The sequence below is a fragment of the Delphinus delphis genome, chromosome 5 (genome assembly GCF_949987515.2).
Source record: "Delphinus delphis chromosome 5, mDelDel1.2, whole genome shotgun sequence".
NCBI lineage: Eukaryota > Metazoa > Chordata > Mammalia > Artiodactyla > Delphinidae > Delphinus > Delphinus delphis.
Genome location: NC_082687.1, coordinates 78,228,142 through 78,251,322, shown reverse-complemented (window position 1 = coordinate 78,251,322; position 23,181 = coordinate 78,228,142). Strand labels below are relative to the sequence as shown.

General features: G+C 37.7%; 1 protein-coding gene across 1 annotated transcript in view; it reads left to right on the top strand.

Annotated features, from left to right (window-relative positions):
* DTHD1 (death domain containing 1) overlaps positions 1-23,181 on the top strand; it is a 69,702-nt gene that overhangs the window by 36,107 nt on the left and 10,414 nt on the right. Inside the window, 1 exon segment of the mRNA XM_060013184.1 lies at positions 18,106-18,164. Within this exon segment, the coding sequence (XP_059869167.1) occupies positions 18,106-18,164 (59 nt within the window).

Here is a 23,181-nt window from a genome sequence, read left to right as displayed (position 1 = left end):
AATTTTTCTTGTTTCTTGAAGTAAGCCTGTATCGTCATGAACTTTCCCCTTAGAACTGCTTTAGCATAGATGTTGGTATGTCCTGTTTCTGTTTTCATTTGTCTATGTAGTTTTTGACTTTGTCTTCAAATTCCTAATGACTCGTTGGTTATTCAGTAGCATGTTGATTAATCTCCACATTTTTGTGAATTTCTCAGTTTCTTCTATTAGTTGATTACTAGTTTCATGTCACTGTTGTTTGGAGAAGATGCTTGACAGGATTACAATCTCCTTGAGTTTATGGAGACTTATTTTGTGACCTAACATGTGACCTATTTGGAGAATGGTCCACATGCACTTGAGAAAAATGTGTATTCTGCTGCTTTTAGATGGAATGTTCTTTCTCTATATATGTATCTATTAGGTTCATTTGGTTTAATGTGTTGTTTAAAGTTGATGTTTGCTTATTAATTTTCTGTATGGATGATCTATCATTGAAATAAGTGGAATAGTAAAGTCCCTTATTATTACTGTATTGTTGTCAATTTCTCCCTTTAGGTCAGTTAATATTTGCTTTATTTATTTTGGTGCTCCTATACTGTCTGCATATATATTTATAAATGTTACATCTAGAGGAGAAGTTACAACTGATACCACAAAAATAAAAAAAGATAATAAGAAACTACTACAAACAATTATATACCAACAAATTAGGCAACCTACAAGAAATGGATAAATTCCTAGAAACAAAAAAATCTTCTAAGATTCAGTCATGAAGAAATAGAAAATCTGAATAGACTGATTTCTTGTTAGGAGATTGAAACAATGATCAAAAACTTCCCAGCAAACAAAAGTCCAGGACCAGACAGCTTCATGGATGAATTCTAACAAACATTCAAAAGAATATTTACTATCTATCCTCTCAAACTCTTCCAAAATATTGAAAAGGAGGGAATGCTTCCAAAATTTTTTTATGAAGCCAATATTACCCTGATACCAAAACCAAACAAGGATGCCACAAAAAAGAGAAAATTACAGACCAATATCCTTGATGAATGTAGATGCAAAAATCCTCAACAAGATGTTAGCAAAGTGAATCCAACAATACATGAAAAGAATCATACACCGGGATCAAGTGGGATTTATCCCAAGGATGCAAGGATAGTTCAACATCTGCAAATCAATCAATGTGTTATACCACATTAACAAAATAAAGGATAAGAGTCATATGATCATCTCAATAGAAGCAGAAAAAAATTTTGACAAAATTCAACATCCATTTATAATAAAAATTATCAACAAAGCAGGTATAGAGAAAAGTTACCTCAACATAATAAATGCCATACATGACAAACCTACAGCAAACATCATACTCAATGGTGAAAAGCTGAAAGCATTTACACTAAGATCAGGAACATGACAAGTATGCCCACTCTTGACACTTTTATTTAACTTAGTACTAAAGGTCCTATCTACAGTAGTTAGACAAGAAACATAAGTAAAAGGAATCCAAATTTTAAAATTGTCACTAAAGACACTACCAAAAGCTGTGGGAACTGATTCATCACTTCAGTAAAGTTGCAGGATACAAAATCAATATATAAATAAACCTGTGGCACTTCTATACACTAATAATGAACTATCAGAAAGAGAATTTAAGAAAACAATGCCATTTACAACTGTATAAAGAAAAGCCAGTAATAAATTTAACCAAGGAGGTGAAAGGCCTATACACTAAAAATTGTAAGACATTGATAAAAGAATTTGGAGAAGATACAAATAAATGGAAAAATACCCTGTGCTCATGGATTGGAAGAATTAATATAGTCAAAATGTTCATACTAACTAAAGCAATCTACAGGTTTAATGCAATCCCTATCAAAATTCCAAAGGCATTTTTCACAGACCTGGAACAAATAATTTTAAAATTTGTGTGGAAACACAAAAGATCCCAAATAGCCAAAGCAATCTTGAGAATGAAAACAAAGCTGGAGGGATCAAGCACTGTGATTCAAACTATATTACAAGGCTATAGTAATCAAAACAGTATGGCATTGGTATAAGGACAGACACACAGATCAATAGAACAGAACTGAGAAGCCAGAAATAAACCCATACATATAGACAATTAAATTATGACATTGGAGCCAAGAACATACTACAAAGAAAGGATAGTCTCCTCCATAAATCATGTTGGGAAAACTGGACATACACATGCAAAAGACTGAAACTAGACCAGTATCTTACACAATGCATAACAATTAACTCACAATGGATTAAAGCCTTGTGTGTAAGACCAAGAAAATCCTAGAGGAAAACATAGGCATAACCTCCTTGACATTGGTCTTAGCAATGTCTTTGTAGATCTGACTCCAAAGGCACAGGACACAAAAATGAAAATAAACAAATTCAACACCTCAAACTAAAATGCTTCTTCATAGTGAATGAAATCATCATCCAAATAAAAGTTGAACCTACTGAATGAGAAAAAATATTTACAAATCATATATCTGAGAAGGGGTTAATATCCAAAATATATAAAGAATGCATATAATACCACAACAAATACAGAAGCAACTCAATTAGACAGTGGGCAGAGAAACCAGATAGACACTTTTCCAAAAAAGATATACAGGTGGTTGATAGGCATATGAAAAGATATTCAACATCACTAGTTATTAGGGAAATGAGAATCAGCACCAAAATGAGATATCATCTCAAACCTCTTGTATAGAATAGCTATTATCAAAAAGATAAGAAATAGCAAGTATTGGAGAGGATGTGGAGAAAAGGGAACCCTATACACTTTGGGGTTGGTGGGAATGTAAATTGGTGGGAAGGTAAATTGATCCAGCCACTATTAAAAACAGTATGAAGATTCTTCAAAAATTAAAAATACAACTACCATATGATTCAGCTCTTCCCCTTCTGGGTATTTATCCAAAGAATATAAAAATACTAATTTGAAAAGATATATGCACCCTATCTTCATTGCGGTATTATTTACAATAGCCAAGCTATGGAAACAACTTAAGTGTCCATTGATGGATGAATGGATAAGGAAGATATGGTATGTATACACAATGGCATACTATGCAGCAATAGAAAGAATTAAATCTTGCGATGTGCAATAACATGGCTGAACTTTTATGGTACAATGCTAAGTGAAATAAGTCAGACAGAGAAAGACAAACACCATGTGGTTTCACTCATCTGTGGAATCTAAAATACAAAAAAATGATCAAACAAACCAAAACAAAAGCAAACTCATAGATACAGATAACAGATTGGTGATTACCAACCAGAGAGGAGGGGGGTTTGGGGGACAAAATGGTTGAAGATGTCAGTTGTATGGTGATGATTGGTAACTAGGTTTTTGGTGTTGTTCACTTTGTAGTGTATACAGATATCAAATTGTAATGTACACCTGAATCGTATATAATGTATTGATAACATACCAATTTTACCTCAATTTTTAAAAAGAGTTAATTACTTTTTTCTAAAATTCTTATTCTTATCAGGAGTGTAGGAATGAATTCTCTCAACACGTGAAACAAAAAGTAAATAATTTTATTGTTGTATGTACTATTTCTTTCAGTGATCCAGGACTTGTACTTCTAAACTACATTCTAATGAGAAATATAACTGAAAAATTTATCACTCCAGAGGAAGAACAAACTTTTTATCATTTAAAGAAAGCCAGAAGTAGTTTTACATGGTTTTACTTGTGTTATGAATAGCAGAAACATGTTTTCTATGGGATTAGATCTTGTACTGATTTTGAATAAATTAGTAAAGTAAGTCATTAATTTGACAAATATTAATTGAACTTCTGAAATAGGAAATGTGCTATGCTAAGCATTCTGATAAATACAGAGATATATAGGATAATACATGCCCTAAAGCTATGTTGTCCTGGATGCAGCCACTATCCACATGTGTCTATGGAGCACTTGAAATATGGCTAGTCCAAATTTAGATGTACCGTAAGTGTCAAATACACATTGGATTTCAAAAAGTTAGTACAAAAAGATAGAAAATATTTCGTTATTTTGCTCATAATGATTTCATAGTAAGTTATAATATTTTGGTTATGGAGTTAAACAAAAATATATTATTAAAATTAATCTCATATGCTTTAAAAGTTTTTAGATGGCTAACTAGAATAGTTGAAATTATGTGTTTCAAACTATATTTCTATAGGACATCATTGCTCAAAATTGTTTACAATCTAGCAGAGTATGCAAAACATGTATACAAAATCACCTTGTAAGATTGTGAATAATTAGACTAATGGTATAAACAGTGTACAAATAGTTATCCAGAGGAGGAAAATTGTTTTTCTGGAAGCTAAAATCAAGAAGTTTCATGGTGGTTGTGGCATTTTATCTGAGCTTTGTAAGTTTGTAGAAATTTGGCCATTGGGAATGAAGAAAAATATATGTTAGGCTGAGGAAATGGAATGAATTTGACCGGGGATGGTAGGCAGGAATTCAGAATTCGTATAACCACCATTAAAATAATTTCTAATGTGCCAAAGATCTTTCAAATGCTTTCCATGCACTGTATCATTAAATCCTCACAAAAATCATATGAAGCATTATCACTGTTCTCATTTTATAGGAAACTGAGGCATAGAAATTTTAGGCAACTTGCCCATGGACCCGTAACTAAGTAAGTGTCAGAAGTGGGATTCATACCCAGAAAATCTGCTTCACACATAGGCAACCACTGTGTGCTATTTCCTCTTTAGCAGATACCACTAGGATTCTTAGTCAAGGATACAGGATGGATTTTAGGACATTCGGGTTCTCCCAGGAAGTTGTATGACAATTTCATGTATACCATGCTTTAGTGTAGAGGTGATATTAAAATTATTTCACAAATGATAGGACATGGGTTCTCGTCATTCACATTGAAAGTAGCCATTTGAGCAGGGTCCTAGAGACATCAACCCTTTACTTGCTGGTTTTGGGGAGATCCTGGAGTTCTTGGGAGGCATGTGTAGGGTAGCATAGTCTAGTAAGCCACTGATAGTGAAAATTATATTTTAAGAATTGTATAGCTAGGGCAGTGTATACCCACTATCGGTTTTTCCTCTGAGAGTTTTCACTTCCATTTAGGGCCTTTGCCCTTGCTGTTCCCTACGTTTGGGGGTCTCTTCCCTTAGATAGTCATGTAACTGGTTCTCATTAGTCAGGTCTCAGCTCAACTATCACCTCCTTATCCTTATTCCTCCATCTCCTTATTTCAAGTCACTCTTTAACTCCTGACCCTTTTAAAACTTCATAATGCTTATCATCAATTGAAACTATTAGATTTATTTATTTGTTTATTTAATTTCGACTTGACTTTCCTCCTTGAGAGAGCAAGTCCCATGAGCTAAGGACCTTGTCTACCCTATTCCAGCTCTAGCATCAGTAATTAGAACAGTGTTGGGCATATTGTAGGCACTCTAAATATTTGTGACTGGATGAATGCGGGGAGGACTATAGAGTTTATTAGATTCTAAAAGTTTAGGAACTGTTGACTTAAAGGAATACTTGAGTTCTCTCACATCAGTGGTTTAGAGCCTGGCTATTCAAACACTTAGCTGGCAGGCCAAGGAGCTGATTTGGATCAACATGAATATTTGAGAGCAGAGAAAGGATACATCAGGGGTGGTAACTTGATTTAGCACTTTACTTCCTAAGATCGCTGTGTTGTTCTGATGTATGGGGTGAGCAGAGGGAAACAAGTAAGGGGGGCTGTTGGAACTCTCTGGCAGGAAGTGGTGAAAGTCTAACTGTGATGATGGTGGATGATGGAAAGGAAGACTCCTATGTGAGAGAGGACACACTTGAGGTATAAAATGTGACCCAAATTCAACTTTCAGTTTACAGTGTTTCTTCTGTGGCCTATCTGACATTGTGAGTTAATTAGCCAACTTAGCCAAGCTATATAATTAAGGGGTCTATATAGATTTTCCTCAAGGAAAGTCTGTGCTAGTGATCGTCCATATCTTTTGCATGAGCTCTTCCTCTGCTTTGATTCTAGAACAACACTCTCCACCTGCTTGCCTGAGCAGTCCCTACTGGTCATCCCATACAGCTCTGCTGAAGTGTGACTTCTCCCTGGAAGCCTTTCCCGACCTCCCCTTCAAACCAAGTTAGGTGTTCCTGGTGTGTGTTTCCACAACATTCTACACTTTTCCTACCAGTGCAGTTATCTTATTTTATCATAATCCCTAGCTTTCCAATAGACAAGTGTTTCTCAACCTTTTTTTGTTTGTTTTTGGCTTCCTAAGGAATCTTTAGACTGTATGTCTGTTTATGCATTGTATGTATATCTATGTTTTATATGTTAAAAGTTTAAGCTTTTTTGTCTTGCCCAAGAGCAAATTTTCTCTCCTTGAGAGTGATGTTACCTTGGTTGGGGATTAGTGCAATCAACCATACAAACGCATCCACTGTTGTGCTCAATTTGTATTGTCGGTGCCAAGCATAGTACACGTTGGATAATTATTTGTAAATTATTAGATAAATGAGACAATTTTTCAAACCTTAAAATTGTCCAACCTTGAAATTTATCATCTTGGAACTATACTGGCATTTTTAAAAAACATTACATTTTAAATGTAAGCTGCCTTTCATATATTAATCTATAGCCAGTATGCCACCTGTTTTTTTTTTTTTTTTTTTCCTCCAAATTGGTTTGTATGGGGATTTCCAGATTCACTCTTTTGGCCCTTTCTCATGCCTAAAGTAAGTTTTCACAAGTAACATTTTGGCATTGAGAAAGAATCTGTGGCTGGAGAAATTTTTTTCCTCATTTAAAACTAACATACCTAAATGGGAATTGAAACCATGAAACATGGTTTCAATTGAAACCATGACCTCTGTTTTTATGAGAACAGACTTCTTCCATAATTAAAAAAAAAAGCATCTCAGCTAGGCAGTATTAGAATGTGCTATTTTTCAGGAAATGGAAGTAGTCACATTATATGGAGCTTGGCATTACTGAAAAATACATTATGCGTACATTTATGGACGTGGCATAAATTAGGTGAAGGCATCTGTCAAAACTCAAAGTGTTTTCCACAGAGAAGGCAAGCAGTACATATTCATATATATGTATATAGATATAAACACGCACATATTCACATACAAATAATTATAAGATGTGACCTTAATGTACTATGTCTGTTTCCCAAAGATGTGAAGATATCGCCCATTACTTCATGCTTGTGAGGATCTCTTATTTTTCAGCCTCCATATTCCATTCATTCATATATTAATTCATTCAACAAACACTTCTTGTCTTCATGGGCCAGGCATACAGTGGTGTTCCTATGTATATGGTCTCATTCTTCCCTTGCCTCGCTACAGACTACTCTCAACTCAGAAGGCAGAGTGAGCCTTTAAACACATCAGCCAACTCCTGCCTCTGCTCCAAACCCTGCAATGACTTGGTTTCAGATATCTGCATGGCTAACACCTTCATCTTCTTCACTTTGATCAAATTTCATCTTCTCTCTGAGGCCCACCTTGATTCTATTTCTTATTGCAATCAGCTGCAACACACACAGCCTGACACTCCTTATCCTCCTTAAATTGCTCTGATTTTTTTTTTTTTTTTTTTTTTTGCGGTACGCGGGCCTCTCACTGTCGTGGCCTCTCCCGTGGCGGAGCACAAGCTCCGGACGCGCAGGCTCAGCGGCCATGGCTCACGGGCCCAGCTGCTCCGCGGCATGTGGGATCTTCCCGGACCGGAGCACGAACCCGTGTCCCCTGCATCGGCAGGCGGACTCTCAACCACTGCGCCACCAGGGAAGCCCCTGCTCTGATTTTTTTCTTTCTTCAAAAGCATTTTTATCTTTGAACATGTATTTCCTCATTCATTATGTTTATCATAGGAGCACCTCCACTCCACAACCAGGACATAAGTTCCTTGAGGGCAGGGACCTTTATCTGTTTTGTTCAGCGATGAATCACAAGGACCTAGAATAATGTCTGGCATACGTTAGGTGCTCAACACATGTTTGTTGCATGGGTGAATTCATAAATAGAGCTTGCATGTTAAATACCAAAAGTTTAAAGCGGGACATAAGACGCATCAAGAAGAAAAGTAAATTAGCATCAGCGGATAGACAGAATTCGCAGTGGACACTTACAGACGGGATGGCCAGTAAGGGCTGCACTGTGGAGGTGTCTTCTGGGCTGAGGAGTTACAGTGACAAGAGGCCTGTGTGCTCGTGCAGCCAGGAGAGCACCCAGGGAGGCAAATGGCAAGCACCCAGACTGCAATGGGCATAAGCTTCTCATCGAGGACTCGAAGGAAGACTATCATAGTGAATGCACACATGAGGAACAGAGAAAAGGGATGAGGTTTGAGAGACAAAGAGGGTCCTGGTGATAGTTCACATTTCAATATGATCTTCTGAAAACGATCACATAGTCAATACATGTGAAAATGTATGGCTGAAAAGAAGGATGATTTATCTCTAAATTTTTCCTAAGTTATGCTTCAAACTTCCTCATTTTACAGAATATTCAAGTCACTTCAGTTCACATTATGTCTATTTGTGCTTTGGCAGAAACAAGGCAAGTTTCAGAGAACTGTCAAAGATTATTTTAGGTGGCAGGAAGTGGCATGCGTGTGTGCTTTTGAAATCAAGTCACATAGGTGACTGTCTGTGCTGTTCCGTTATTTGCACCAGCTTGCGTTGTGGCTGCGTTTGAATGCTGACTCTTCCTGTCTGCTCAGAGGCTTTGCTTTGAAAGAGAGAAGGGCTCCAGGTGGCTGCTTCTGTGGACTCTGTTTGAGGCTGCAGCATCCCAGTCATACATAACCTTCACATTTACGTAAGCCAGCTGTTGACCCAAGTTTTGCTTAGCCTGAACTTCCTCTTTTTTTTTTTTTTAAAACTGAACTCCTGACATGTGATTTCTAGTAAAGAATGATACTGCTTCAACACTTACTTTCTCACCACATTAAATAACTTGCTGTGTCAAAGGGAGGAAGCATGCAGAGGCTGATGCGACATGCAGTTCTTCAGAATCACCACTTTCTTACCACTTTGGACTTTCATTGCCATATCCCTGCCCTGCCAGGGTTGACTTTCCTTTCTTTTTTCTCTTTCTTTTGGCCGCACTGCGCAGCATGCAGGATCTTAGTTCCCCGACCAGGAATTAAACCCACGCCCCCTGCAGTGGAAGCATGGAGTCTTAACCTTAACCACTGGACCTCCAGGGAAGTCCCTTGACTTTCTTTCCTATCTGATTATTTTTTTTTCCCCTAATGATATTAACTACTAGAGAAAAACCTTGATTGAATAAATGAGAAGTTTCTCACTACTGAAAATTTTTACACTCACAGGCACTTCAATTCTACCCAGGCTTTTTAGTTGTAATAGTTTACGAAATTATATTAAGGTTCAACAATGAAATGGAGCTTTTAACGCTATTGGTAACTATTAAGAAAGCAGATTAGGAAAAGCATGGATCTTAAAAAAACCTGTAAGAGAAATCAGGGTTGTGTGTGTTGGGGGGAATGATGAATTTAAAATAACAATAGTGAATTTAAAATAGTAATTTAAAATTTTTTAATAAGTTAGTTTCATGCTTTCTCTACAAGAGTTAATTACAATACTATGTTGCTTCATACTCCACCCCCTACCAATTATAGAAGAAAGTCACTAGAATCTTGGTAAGTAGAGTTATCATGTCAATTTCTTTAACCTGTGAGAGTTTTAAAAGCCTCCTCACTCTTCCCAGTGTTTCAATGCTGGCGCCCCTGGCGCTGCCTAGACATGCCCTTCCTACCTGTAGTCTAAACTTCCTCTAAGCCATCAGAATGATCTTCAAAGACACAGTTTTGACCATGTCAGTGAAAAATAGACTTTATATTGTACATGACATGTGAAAGGAAGAAAATGAGCAAAACTGGTTTAGTCAGCAAGAGGATACTGCATTCTTTTCTGGAAAGTGCTTTGCCCACTGATTTAATCAGAAGAGAACCTTTCCCTTCTCTTTTCCTTCTCCTTCCTCTTCTGCTTCCCCCTCCCTTTCCTTGTCCTTCTCCCCCCATCTCTTTCCCTCCCTCTTCCCCTTTCTCCATCTCTGTCCCTCCTCCTTAATCCTCTGTCCATAAAAGGGAAGGTTTTCTCTGCTCAGTGGGCAGTATAACTAAACCAAGAACTGTGCGCTGTTTTGTCATATGACTTTCAATAATTCTTTTTTTTTTTTTTTTTTTTTTTTTGCAGTACGCGGGCCTCTCACTGTTGTGGCCTCTTGCGTTTCGGAGCACAGGCTCCGGACGCGCAGGCTCAGCGGCCATGGCTCACGGGCCCAGCCGCTCCGCGGCATGTGGGATCTTCCCTGACCGGGGCACGAACCTGCGTCTCCTGCATTGGCAGGCAGACTCTCAACCACTGCGCCACCAGGGAAGCCCTCAATAATTCTTTCATAAAGGAAGCACATACATTCTTTCCTGTCTGGGAAAATGTAACAAAAATAGGTAATTGATGTATTTGGATATATTCTGTTAAAATTGTAACATTTAATAAGTAAAAAATGATGTTCATTAATTCAAACAATTTTCTAGTTCATGAACTACAAATCTTTTTTCTCCTGTAGCTATATCAGCCATGTCAATGAACAATTACTAATTAATTGTTAATTACTAATTAAGGGCCAACTATATACATATTACTCATGTATTATTTCTTTTTAGGCCCTCCTAAAAAGAAGGCACTTTTATATATAATATATATATTTTATATATATATTATATATATATATATATATAAAGTAATACATGTTAAAGTCTTAGCTTTCAAGGAAATTACACTCTGGTGCAGGAAATAAAGCATAAACTTTTTAAAAGTTATAAAACAATGCAAGAGATAAATAATTGAATACAACAATACAGTAATATTACAAGACAGGAACCGATGATAAATTGCAAATAAGTGGCCGAGATGGCAGGTACAGAAAAGAGAGTGGTTCCGGTGGGCTGAGGTGACTTGGGGACACTTCACAGAGCAAGACACATGTAGAGAATATCTACGTTCTGGAGAGGAAGAGAGAAAGAGGCAGTGGGTTCCACATAAGAGGGATGCCATGAGCTGAAACTTAGAAGTAGCAAAGCACCAGGTGTGTTTCAAGAAAGGACAATGAATAGACCTATGTGGCTTGAGTGAAAGATTTGGAAAAATCATATTGGAAAAAAGATGGGTAAAGATTATGGAGGGCCTTGAATGTCTTATTTAGGTCATCCAAATGTCTCTGTGAAATTGTTATAGGGGGATCCTTTAGTCAAAATTTGTCAAAAGAATGTGATTGATTTCATGACATAGAGATCATGTGCAAAGAAGAGATTCAAACCAGAGATCCTTAGCATATGAGTAAACAACAAAATCTCTCAGCCACTGGTATTCTTGGAATGACTCTGGCCATAACTGAGGATGAAGAAGTAGGTATCTAGTTTTCGTTGAGCTCATATTTTGTCCTATAGGTAGAGGTAAGTGTTTGGAAAATTTTAACCAGGAGGGTGACATGATCAAATTTTGTTAGTATATCACTGTGATGCCTGTAAGGATAAATTAGAAAGTGATAGGCTTAACAACAGTGAAATAATGGGCTAATGAGGTAGTCTTTGGAAGAGGTGGTGATGGCCTGATGTTCAGACCATAGCAGTAAGGATGGCAAGTAGAGAGCAGAATTGGAGAGAGATTTAGGACTTGGGATCAAATGGACTTGGTGATAGAGTAAACACATATGCGGGTTGGTGCATAGAGGGCACTGGGAGATGGAGGAAGTTGTGGAGTGGGTGCTTCCTAGGGTGGCTCCCAGGACACTGGTTTGTGCTGCTGTCCTATGATACAACTTCATGTTTCACTGACTTTAGTTTGGGAGTATGTTCAAACTTGCATTTCATCTCTATTCCCCCTAATGTTGCCCCATCCAGTAGATGATTGCAACTTTCTCCTTGAAGGCCTATCACCAGTTCCCTTTTCTACTCTAGGCTATACAAGTGATAGAGTCGTTTTTCTCAAAAACAAATATAATTTTCACTCTTCTTCTAAAACTTCTCAATTAGCATTTTCTATCTCTTGATCAAAGTCCAAGCCACTTACCCTGGCCTGTAAGGCCCTTCACAAAGCCCCACAACTCACCCTTACAAACCCTTCATATTACATTTACCCAACTAACATCTTTTGCTCTCGTTCCACTTAAGGTCTCATTTCTTTTACATACTGTGGTCTTAACTGCCTCATGGCTCTTCCCACTGGTGCCCTTGTGACAGCACTGCCTCCATACTTAGCTCTATTATCATCTCTTTAGAAGAAGCCCTTAAATTTCCCAGGCAGAATAAGGTACTACACTGTATCTGCAACCAAAGCACTTTGAATATGTACTAACTTATGGTCTGTTATAATTTTAATTCATGTAATAAGAAAAGTAATGAAAGAAAAGTAATGATAATAATAACTAATATTTATTGTTATTCCCTGATAGTAACTTGATAAAGCATTTACGCCTATTAAGCCATTTACTAAAAAGGTCAGTGGTTGAAGAAACTGAGGTACAGAGAGATTTGCTCCAGAGGAAATAAGTAGAGAATGGCAAAGCTACTGTTTGAACCCAAGTTTGTCTGATTCCAATGGTGGCACTCCCGGCCACTATACCCAGTGTCTTCTTTTGTGATAGAGTTCCTCAGGGCTGGAAGCATAGCTCATTAAATTTTGTAATCCCATCTCTAGTACACATTCAATGATGTTTTGTTGAACTATTAAAGAATAAATGAATGCATGCTGGGGAAATTGATAAAATAATTAAAGGTGGAGTCTTAATAGCTGACAAAAGCTTTATGTGTTTCCTTTCCCAGCTAACAGTTACATTTAGGAGTAGCTTTTCATGCCTACAAAGGAATGATTAATGTGGGGGTTTCACATACTCTGGCCAGATATGGGAGGAAGATGTTTGTAGCTATCCAGGCCTTTCCTGGCACATTCACATCACCCTTTCTGTCAGAAAGGCTATTCCTATCTAGAAGAAAAAAAAAAAAATCAGGAAATTTTAAAAAATCTGTTAGAATATTCTAGAAAGAATTTTGCTCAGAGTTGAGCAGGAAACTTGACAGGTCTTCATGACTGACAAAAACTTGTTGGGATTATAATTTATAAATGAAACAATAAAGAGAGAAGGTAGAAACTTATGCAAGTTTTAATAGTGCTGTGTATCTTTGATTTGTTGAATTGCTTTTAAAATCAATATGGTCTCCCACATAGCTGCATTTATGCATCAAAAGCATCTGCTTTGGCCAGAACTGCTTGGAATAGTGAGCAAAATTTTAACCATACTCACCATAGTTAACACTGACAGAGTGCTTGGTACGTGCCAGGCGTGTTTGAAGTATTCTCTATGCATTATGTCATTTAATCTTCACTGCAACCCCACGTGGTATGTCTACTGCTTCACCCTTTGGTAGATTAAAAAATGAATCTGGAGACATTAATTTAGAAATTAGGTTTGCCTATTCCAGACTGCTTTTGACAACTTTCTTTTACTGGTTCCATGTGTATTACGTATATATTTCCTGAATTATCCAGACCTTGCTTACTTTATACCTGCACCCATCCCTAGGGCCCCTTCCTTCTATCTCTGCCAGCTCTTTAGATCATTTGGGGTGTCTTGAATTGGTCTATCTGGTTTCCTGGGTTTCCTAAAGCTGTCTTCTTCTGTGACCGACTCCTTCAAAGGCTGAGAGATACTTAATCCCTTCCTCTTGATAAAGTCATAATCAAACTGAAGCCTTAAAAATAGTCATTTTCTAAGGAGCAATTGAAAAAATAATGAAGAAACAAAATGTAAGTTTGGCTGCAGTAAAAGGTGTACAGTTTTAGGGCTTCCCTGGTGGCGCAGAGTGGTTGAGAGTCCGCCTGCCGATGCAGGGGACACAGGTTTGTGGCCCGGTCCAGGAAGATCCCACATGCCACGGAGTGGCTGGGCCCGTGAGCCATGGCCGCTGAGCCTGCGCATCCGGAGCCTGTGCTCCACACCTGGAGAGGCCACAACAGTGAGAGGCCCGTGTACAGCAAAAAAAAAAAAAAAAAAAAAAAGGTGTACAGTTTTAAAACTAAGAAAGATCTGAGCTAAAGAAAGATATGGATGGACATTTCTTCTGGGATTGGTAACAGCCTGATTTCACTTCTAAAAATCTTAATTCCTATATTTATTTCCAAGTGAGACCACTCTAGGTCAGTTCTTCTTGCTCTAAACTCAGTTTTTACTTTTTTTCCACAGTAGTCTTGCTTCTCCATGGGCTTATTCTGGTCTTTAGATCTTTCTATGTAGAAGCCCTTCCTTTTATTGTGTGGACCAAACCTGCAGGAAGTCTGCACTGAGTGTGTAGTTAAAATAATGTCTGTGATGAAAACAATAACAGGATATTTATTAACTGATGCTGGTGTCTTTTAATCTCTATATATTTATTTTAAAAGGTGTGTGTGTGTGTGTGTGTGTGTGTGTAAATTTTCAGAGGCACACAAAAATAGAGGAACTATGCAATGAACCTATGTGGACCCATCACTCGTCATTTTTCTGCCATTCTTGTTTCATCTAATAGGGTTTTTTGTTTGTTTGAGTATTTTAAAGCAAATCACAGCTATTCTATAACTTTATTTGTAAATAATTCTATAAGTTTCTTTAAAAGGTAAGGACTTTTAAAACAAACAAACAACCACAAAACCATTGCAAAACCCAATAAAATTAGTAGTTATTACTTAATAACGTCTACTACCCAGCCCTATATTCACCTACTGATTTACTTTTCTCTTTTTACTGTTAATTTGTTCAAAAACAACATCTAAAAATTGTCCACACATTGCATTTGGTTTGTGGGTCTCCTCCACCACTTGCTGAATTCTCAGTGTAGGTGACGTCCTTTACAGACATCATCTTAATCTAGCCTCGTAGCGTACTTCAGAGGTAGGAACCATCATCTTTGTTTCACCAGTCTGAGACTTTAGCAAGAGCATTTAGATGGTTTGCCTCGACTTGTATAACCTCACAGGGACAGAGGCTGTGTGAGGACCCAGTATTCAGTCATTCTTCTCTCATGCTTTTCCACTTCCCCCATTCCTTGTGCAAGCCGGGTCTTTTGTTTCCTTATGTCTGCCACTTTTGTCACTATGTCATATAGCCTCACATATCATTTGTCCCCCTTCAGTGTGTTTGACAAATCCAGATCTTCCAGAGAGCCAGAGTGCTTGTACCTTTTGATGAAACTAATAGAGCAACCATAGCCTCAGATGGTGGCTTCCTTTGTTATCTGGAATTTTTAGCTATTGAGGCAGATCTCTATCATCTTGGTTTTAAATGCATCGTCACTTCTAAACAGCCCAATAAGTTCCTCTGTTCTTTCCACATAGTGACATCAGCTCATAGCTCCTCATTTTCAGAGCAGAGATAATGGCCATCCCTTTAACATGATGAAGGCTCCAGCTTTCTCTGGCTTAGGTTGTGAGTTCACATTCCTTGCTTTTTTTGATGATCTATCACTCAGATGCCCTCAAAATGTTCTCTATAGTTTTAAAAGAACACAAATACTTTCCATGCATGTTTACAGTAAAAGAGAGTAAAAGATACGATTCCTGGCAAATAAAAGTCAATGCTCAGTCATGTTTTTCCTAAATTTTGGAATTGTGATTTTTTTTTTTAGGACAATAACATACCAGCTTTGAATAAAATAGATTCACATGTAAGGCAGTTATTTTATTTTTAATCCTTTTTAATCCATGATCTTCTGAGTAGATCTCAGATTGGTTTTTGCATGTTTTTATCTCTCTCTAACACTTGCAAAACTTCCCTGTTAACAAACAGGGAACAACTCTCAGGCTCAGAGATCTTGACTGGCAAGAGAATATAATAGAGTTTTGCTTTAACTGTGTTTTTAAGGTTTCCGTGTGTTTATACATGTTATATAGTATTTCCGCCTATGACTGAAATATGGTTTCTTTTAAAAATGTAGCTGTGTAGGTAAAAAAGTAATTCTAAAGAAAAATGTTAAGTAATAGCAGCTATTATTTTGAGTACTTATTACATATGGTGCCCTGCTCTGAGTTACATGATATGGCTAAAGGTTTCCTTTAATGGCACTATGAAGCAGATACTATTATCATGGCCATTTTATGAATGAGGCAAGCAAGGCACAAACCTATAAAATCACGAGGTTAAAGGTAATGTGATTAGGAGTTGAGCTCTTTCCCTCCATCTAATACTGCTTCTAAGCCCAGAGCAGTGATGATGATATTTGTGAATGGTGAGCATAATGCAAGAGGTACTAGAATGGCCTAGGGGAAGACTTACCTCACATCCTTCACTTTATGTATGTTTTAACTTATAGGTTATAAATAAAGGATCCATAGTCTTATAAATGTTAGCTTAAATATTATATCTGCCACTTAGTGTGTGTGTTTTTAGTCAAACTATTTTATCTCTCTAAACCTCAGTTTTCTAGGGAACCTTCCTACTCTGTTGGTGGTAGTGTAAGTTGGTGCAGCCGCTATGAAAAACAGTATGGAGGTTCCTCAGAAAACTAAAAATAGAATTACCATATGATCCAGCAATCCCACTCCTGGGCATATAACCAGACAAAACTATAATTCAAAAAGATACATGCACTCTTTTGTTCATAGCAGCACTATTCACAATAGCAAAGACATGGAAACAATCTAAAGGTTCATCGACAGATGAATGCATAAAGTAGATATGGTACATGTATATACTGGAATACTACTCAGCCATAAAAGAGATTGAAATAATGCCATTTGCAGCAACATGGATGCAACTAAAGGTGATCATACTAAGTGAAGTAACTCAGAAAGAGAAAGACAAATATCATATGATATCACTTATATGTGGAACCCAAAATATGACACAAAACAGAACCAGACTTATGGACATAGAGAACAGACCAGGGGTTGCCAAGGGGGATGGGGTTGGGAGAGGGTTGGATTGGGAGTTTGGGATTAGCAGGTGAAAACTATTATATATAGAATGGATAAACAACAAGATCCTACTATATAGCACTGGGAACTATATTCAACATTCTATGATAAACCATAATGGAAAAAAATATGAAAAAAGAATGTATATATATATATATATATATATGTGTGTGTATAACTGAGTCACTTGGCTGTACAGCATAAATTAACACAACATTGAAAATCAACTATACTTCAAGTAAAAAAAATAAACTTCAGTTTCCTCAGTTGTAAAGTAGGTATAACAACTACCTCACAAGGTTATAGATGTACTAGACTCTACCAAGATTATATATTTTCAGTTATTAGAATAATTACTGGTACATGGTAAGTAGTTAAAATAGCAGCTGATATCATTATCTGGAGGCAATAATATTTATGATTTAAGTCAGGGCTTTAGACAGACCTGGATTTCAAGATTAGTTCCATGTTACCTTGGAGAAGTTACATCTGTGAAATGGGGATGACAATTCTTCAGACTACTGTTAAGGGTTTGGAATGAAATAATACAGTTACACATTTAGCTCATTTGTTGGCATCTACCCTGCCTGGTATTCTCTGAGCTTCTTGGCTCTGTGGTTTGGTGTCTGACATTAATTTGGGGGAAACCCTCACTCATTATTGCTTCAAATACTTCCGTTTCTTTCTCTTTTTCTTCTTCTGGAATTCCTATTATCCATATGTTTTCATAGTTGTTTCACAGTTTTTGTATGTTGTGTTTTTCTCTTTGCTTTTCAGTTTTGGGGTTTCTGTTGAGATATCCTCAAGCTCAAATTCTTTCCTCAGCTATGTACATGTACTAATAATCCTTTTAAAGACAGTCTTCATGTCTCTTACAGTGCTTTTGATCTCTACTATATCTCTTTGGTTCTTTCTTAGAATTTCCATCTCTCTGCTTACATTGCACATCTGTTCTTGTATGCTGTCCACTTTTTCCACTAGAGCTCTTAGCATATTAATGATAGTTTTAAAAAATTCTTATCTGATAATTCTAACATCCTTGCTATATCTGAGACTGGTTTTGATACTTGCTCTGTCTCTTCAAACTGTGTTTTTTGCCATTTGGTATGTCTTGTAATTGTTTTTCTTGATAGCTGAATGTGATGTACCGGGTAAAAGAAACTGCTGTAAATAGCCCTTCTGTGATGTGGTGGTAAGTGTGAAGGCAGGGAAGTGTTCTATAGGCCTGTAACTAGGTCTCAGTCTTCAGTGAGCCTGTGAACTTCAGTCTCCCTGATTCTCAGTCTCGGTCTCCTCCCCACCCCCAGCTTTGGAGGGACAGGATGGCTAGAGGGGCCTGAAGTTGGGTATTTCCCTTCCCCAGGTCAGTTAGGCTCTGATAAAACACCAAAAGATTAGGCTTTGGTTAAATAGCTTCTTCAGAGGGCAGGCCTGGCTCAGAACAGAGTGTTTGGGGATATTTCAGAATGCTTCCTCTCCCCTCTCCCTGCAGAAAGCACAACGGGATTTTTTTCAGGTGTTCACTATGAGAACCCGATTGAGCTCCTGGAGGTAAAATTCACAAAAGTGTGGAAACTCCCCCCCATGACGGGGTCCCCCTGGAGTTTACAACTCTTGGACTTATCCGTACTGAGCCTCTAGCAATTTATCAATGTTGGTTCAGGTTTCCTTACCCTGGCCCTAGTTCCCATGGTGGTTTGTGCTTGTGGGTTTCTGCTCTGGTAAGTTGGGATTCTCTGTATCTGCCTGTCAGTCTCTTCGAATTTGGCACAGAGGTTTGCCCTGTGACCTTACTTCTCTGATTTAAAGAGAGTTGTTGATTTTTCAGTTTGTTCTGCTTTTTTACTCTTTAGGACAGAGTGGCAACTTTTAACCTCTCACATGTTAGTCTGGAAACCGAAAGTCTAGCCCACTTCTTCATGCCAGTATGTCCTCACCCAACACTGATATAAGTTCTTATTTGATTTGTATTATGTTGGACCCATAACTGAAGCACAGAGTTTTTATGCTGTCATTAATCTTTTGTATCAGATTACTTCTTTGATCAATATTCTAATGTATTTACAATGTAAAACCACTAAGAATCTTATAGGAGTCATACATTATAAATTTGAGACTATACAATTTATTATTATGATTCAATAAATGAACTCAAGCAAATGTCAACTATTACTTAGTTGAAGAGGTCTCTATATGAAATAAATACAGAGCAGAGTAAGCAGTGAAAACTGATACTTGGTTGGCTATGGTATTGTGAAGTCTGGTAAAATCTGTGGTAAAGATACATGGAAATATACTAATTATGCACATTCCCTTGGTTTATTATTCATACCACTCTCACTTCTATATCTTCTAACTACAAAATAAATGACCTATTTATCAGAAAAATCTATAATAAGTGCGTGGAGGTGGGAGGAGTATGGGGGTTAAGGCTGGATGGAAGAGTTGTTGCCACACGATATTAGAGTAATCACCTGTGAAAATCTCTTCATGGATAAGTGCCTTAGGGCAGATGATAAAAATGCTAATGCCAGCATCACATTTTTTTGTTGTTGGATGTGTTACAATGACATTTAGCTGTAAGGTTGGGAAGCATCCATGTTAGGTGGTGCTTCAAGTATCAGAAAGTTCTTAGCATGTTACCTTACACAAAAACTGGTTCTTCAGTAGAGACTCCAAGAGCCAGTAGGCAGGTAGAAATTAAAGAAGAAAACTCTACCACTTGTTATTTCTATATCCATCAAATAGCAATAGTATATTCTTGTAGGTGCCCCTGAAATTAGTGACCACTCAAGTTACAATTTAAAATAGGATATTGCCATTGACCTGTAGATGGACATTTAGGTTGCTTGCATGTCTTGGCTATTGTAAATAGTGCTGCAATGAACATTGGGGTGCATGTATCTTTTAAAATTATTATTTTCTACAAATATATGCCCAAATGGAATATTACTTAGCCATAAAAAAGAATGAAATAATGCCATTTGCAGCAACATGAATGGCCCTAGAGATTATCATACTAAGTGAAGTAAGCCTGACAGAGAAAGACAAATATCATATGATATCGCTTATATGTGGAATTAAAAAAAATACAAATGAACTTATTTTATAAAACAGAAATAGACCCACAAACATAAAAAACAAACTTATAGTTACCAAAGGGAAAGGTGGGGGGAGGGATAAATTAGGAGGTTGGGATTAACATATACACATTACTATATATAAAATAGATTAACAACAAGGACCTATTGTATAGGACAGGGAACTCTTCTCTCTCTCTCTCTCTCTCTCTCTCTCTCTCTCTCTATATATATATATATATATGTATATATATATATATATATATAAAACTGAATAACTATGCTGTACACCTGAAATTAACACCATATTGTAAATCAACTATACTTCAGTAAAAGAAAAAAAGGGATAGGATATTTCTCTAGGTGTCAAGAATATCATTGTTTCCCACTATCCATTGGGAAACAATGATATCACACATATTATGAAGCGCAGAATGGGAAACCACTGCCCTGGTGGTGCAGTGGTTAAGAATCTGCCTGCCAACGCGGGGGACATGGGTTTGAGCCCTGATCCAGGAAGATTCCACATGCCATGGAGCAACTAAGCCCATGTGCCACAGCTACCGAGCCTGCACTCTAGAGCCTGTGAGCCACAACTACTGAGCCTGCGTTCCACAACTACTGAAGACCACATACCTAGAGCCTGTGCTCCACAACAAGAGAAGCCACCACAATGTGAAGCCCGCACACCGCAACTAAAAGTAGCCCCTGCTCAAGGTAAAGAGAGAAAAGCCCGCACACAGCAACGAAGACCCAATGCAGCCAAAAATAAATAAATAAATTTACTAAAAAAAAAAAAAACCAAACAAAAAAACTTCCTTCATTCTATCACACTTTACCATACAACTTACATACCAAGATTTATAAATCAGAAATTATTTTTATTACTGTATCTCTATAGCATCAGGACTAAAGTGAAATCAGAATTTCACTTTGGTCCTGACATGATATTGAAAATCTTCATAACTTCTTGGATAAATATATTTCTTTCATTCTTCCATGCATTTGCTGGGATACCTTTGGAATGCAAGTTGATAATTGATGTAATTCCTACTTGATTGTGCTTTTCTAAGTGGAGCCACCCTACTTCGCTATCAGAAACACCTGTGTTATAAATGTGGCCTTATCTGAGACCAATTCTATCAAAGTGTGGGCTTACTTTTTTGCCTTTTTCTCAAGATTCATTTTTATGAATACTAAGCTTTGAGAATACTGCCTTATTTTCTCAGTGAGTAGAAGACCAAACTCCTTGGTAGGAGTGGTAGCCAAGGGTGAGGTAGAGATCTTGCAAAGAGTAGTAAAGAGTTGCAATGTCTTCTGTAGGGAATGGTGGAAGCAATCTCCAGTGATACATAAAAATATTGCTGAGCAGCCCTGGTGCCCAGCTGAAACTACAGACTTTAAATTTGTGGTGATAATAACTTCATAATTGTCCACAGAGACTCCTTGAAGTTATCAGGAATTGATTGAGGGTACGGTGTGGTAACCCTGTGGTAAATAGAAGTGCTGATATAAAAGAAAACACAGAAAATGATACAATAGGTTCTACCAGTGGCATGACTGTAAGAGGTGCTAAAATGATTAAAGAAGACAATTTACATCATACAAATAAACTTTATTTAAGACTTCATGAAGTGGACAGTCTCCTTTCAGAGAACTACAAAATGGGGCAGAAGTCAAGAAACTTTCATAAGATAAAGAAAAAGAAAAAGGATGAGACAAATAGAAAATATCTGCTTGGCTGGGGTCACATAGTCACTCTTGTTGGGGGTGAGAAGGCCCAGAGCTGGCTTGGCCTTTGGGGACTGGCTGACCGGATACACTGCCTTTCTGGTCAAGCAGAGCATTTACAGGGACATGAATGTTTGCTGATGTGGCACCTTGGAAAGGAGCTTTGTGTCAGTAGAGGCACAGTGTTGTGGTGAAAGGGGCCATGGCACTCAGAGCTCTGGTTGACCTCTAGGTCAACTGCTTGTCCACCGCTCTGTGCTCAGGTCCACACTGTGATTCTAAAGTAGCAGGGGAAATGCAGCTCTTGGACATCGTGGAACTGGTGGAACCAGGGAAAGTGAAAGTGCTGGGGTCTGAGGAATATTTTGAGCAGTTCCTGTTTCCAGTCATCAGCAAGATGCAGGAGACTATTGTGTCTTGCACCGGAGTGCACAGGAGAGCATATAGGCAGAATAGGAGCAAGTTGTAAGAGAGGGACCATATATTCATCCAAATAAAAACCCAGGTGGAAGCCTTGGAGAAAAGCACTCTGAGTCATCTTCAGAATCCAGATGATGGAATTGAGGGCAGATTGACTGAAAGGTGTGAAAAGGTGGAGGAGAAGGCGAAGGAAACTGCAAAGATAGCAGAGATAGATGTTGGCTGACCTAGTCCAGTGGATAAAGAAAAGCAATTGTCTTGAAAGAGGGTCAGCCGTTTATAGATAATGGATTCTGGTCAAGCAATGGAGATTGGCTGACAACCTAAAGAAGCTGAAGCAAGAGAGTCTTTTTTCTCTTTTTCTCTCTGTTTACACACTGTCCTCACTTACACTAAGGTTCTGCTATGGTCTGTGGTTAATGACCTCAATATGAGTTGTAAGTGTCAAAAATTTTTGTTTGGGGAAGTAACTTTTATTTGGGAAATGCCCTTACATATGAGAATTAGTGCCTAAGCCTCTTGCAGTGGTAAGAGAAGCTGCAAGCTTCTTGTAAGGAATCTTGTAATCACATTTGTTCCTGGGCTTTGGGTTATTTCTAAATTTTGAGGTACTTTGCTCTTTCTTGTGCGACCAGATAGCTCCCTGGAATGTTGGGTCTGTGTGTGTGGCTCATGAGACTCACAGATGGAGTTCTCTAGCTCTGGAGGTGCTAAAGGAGCTGCATTATTATTGGAAGATGATTTCATGCAGCAACTGCTAAAGAAGCTGAACAGGGGACCAGACTCCTACTGGGAGTGTGAATGGGGCTGACTTGGCTAAGATTGATGAATCAGAAGAAGGGGTGGAGGATGGTATTGTCTGTATTTTGGGACTTTAGTTTCTGTGTGAGACCAAAGAAGGAAAGATGTATTTTGTTGAAAATTTATATTTTGTGTGACACACTATCTGATATAATCTGTCTGGCCAGTTTGTTTGGA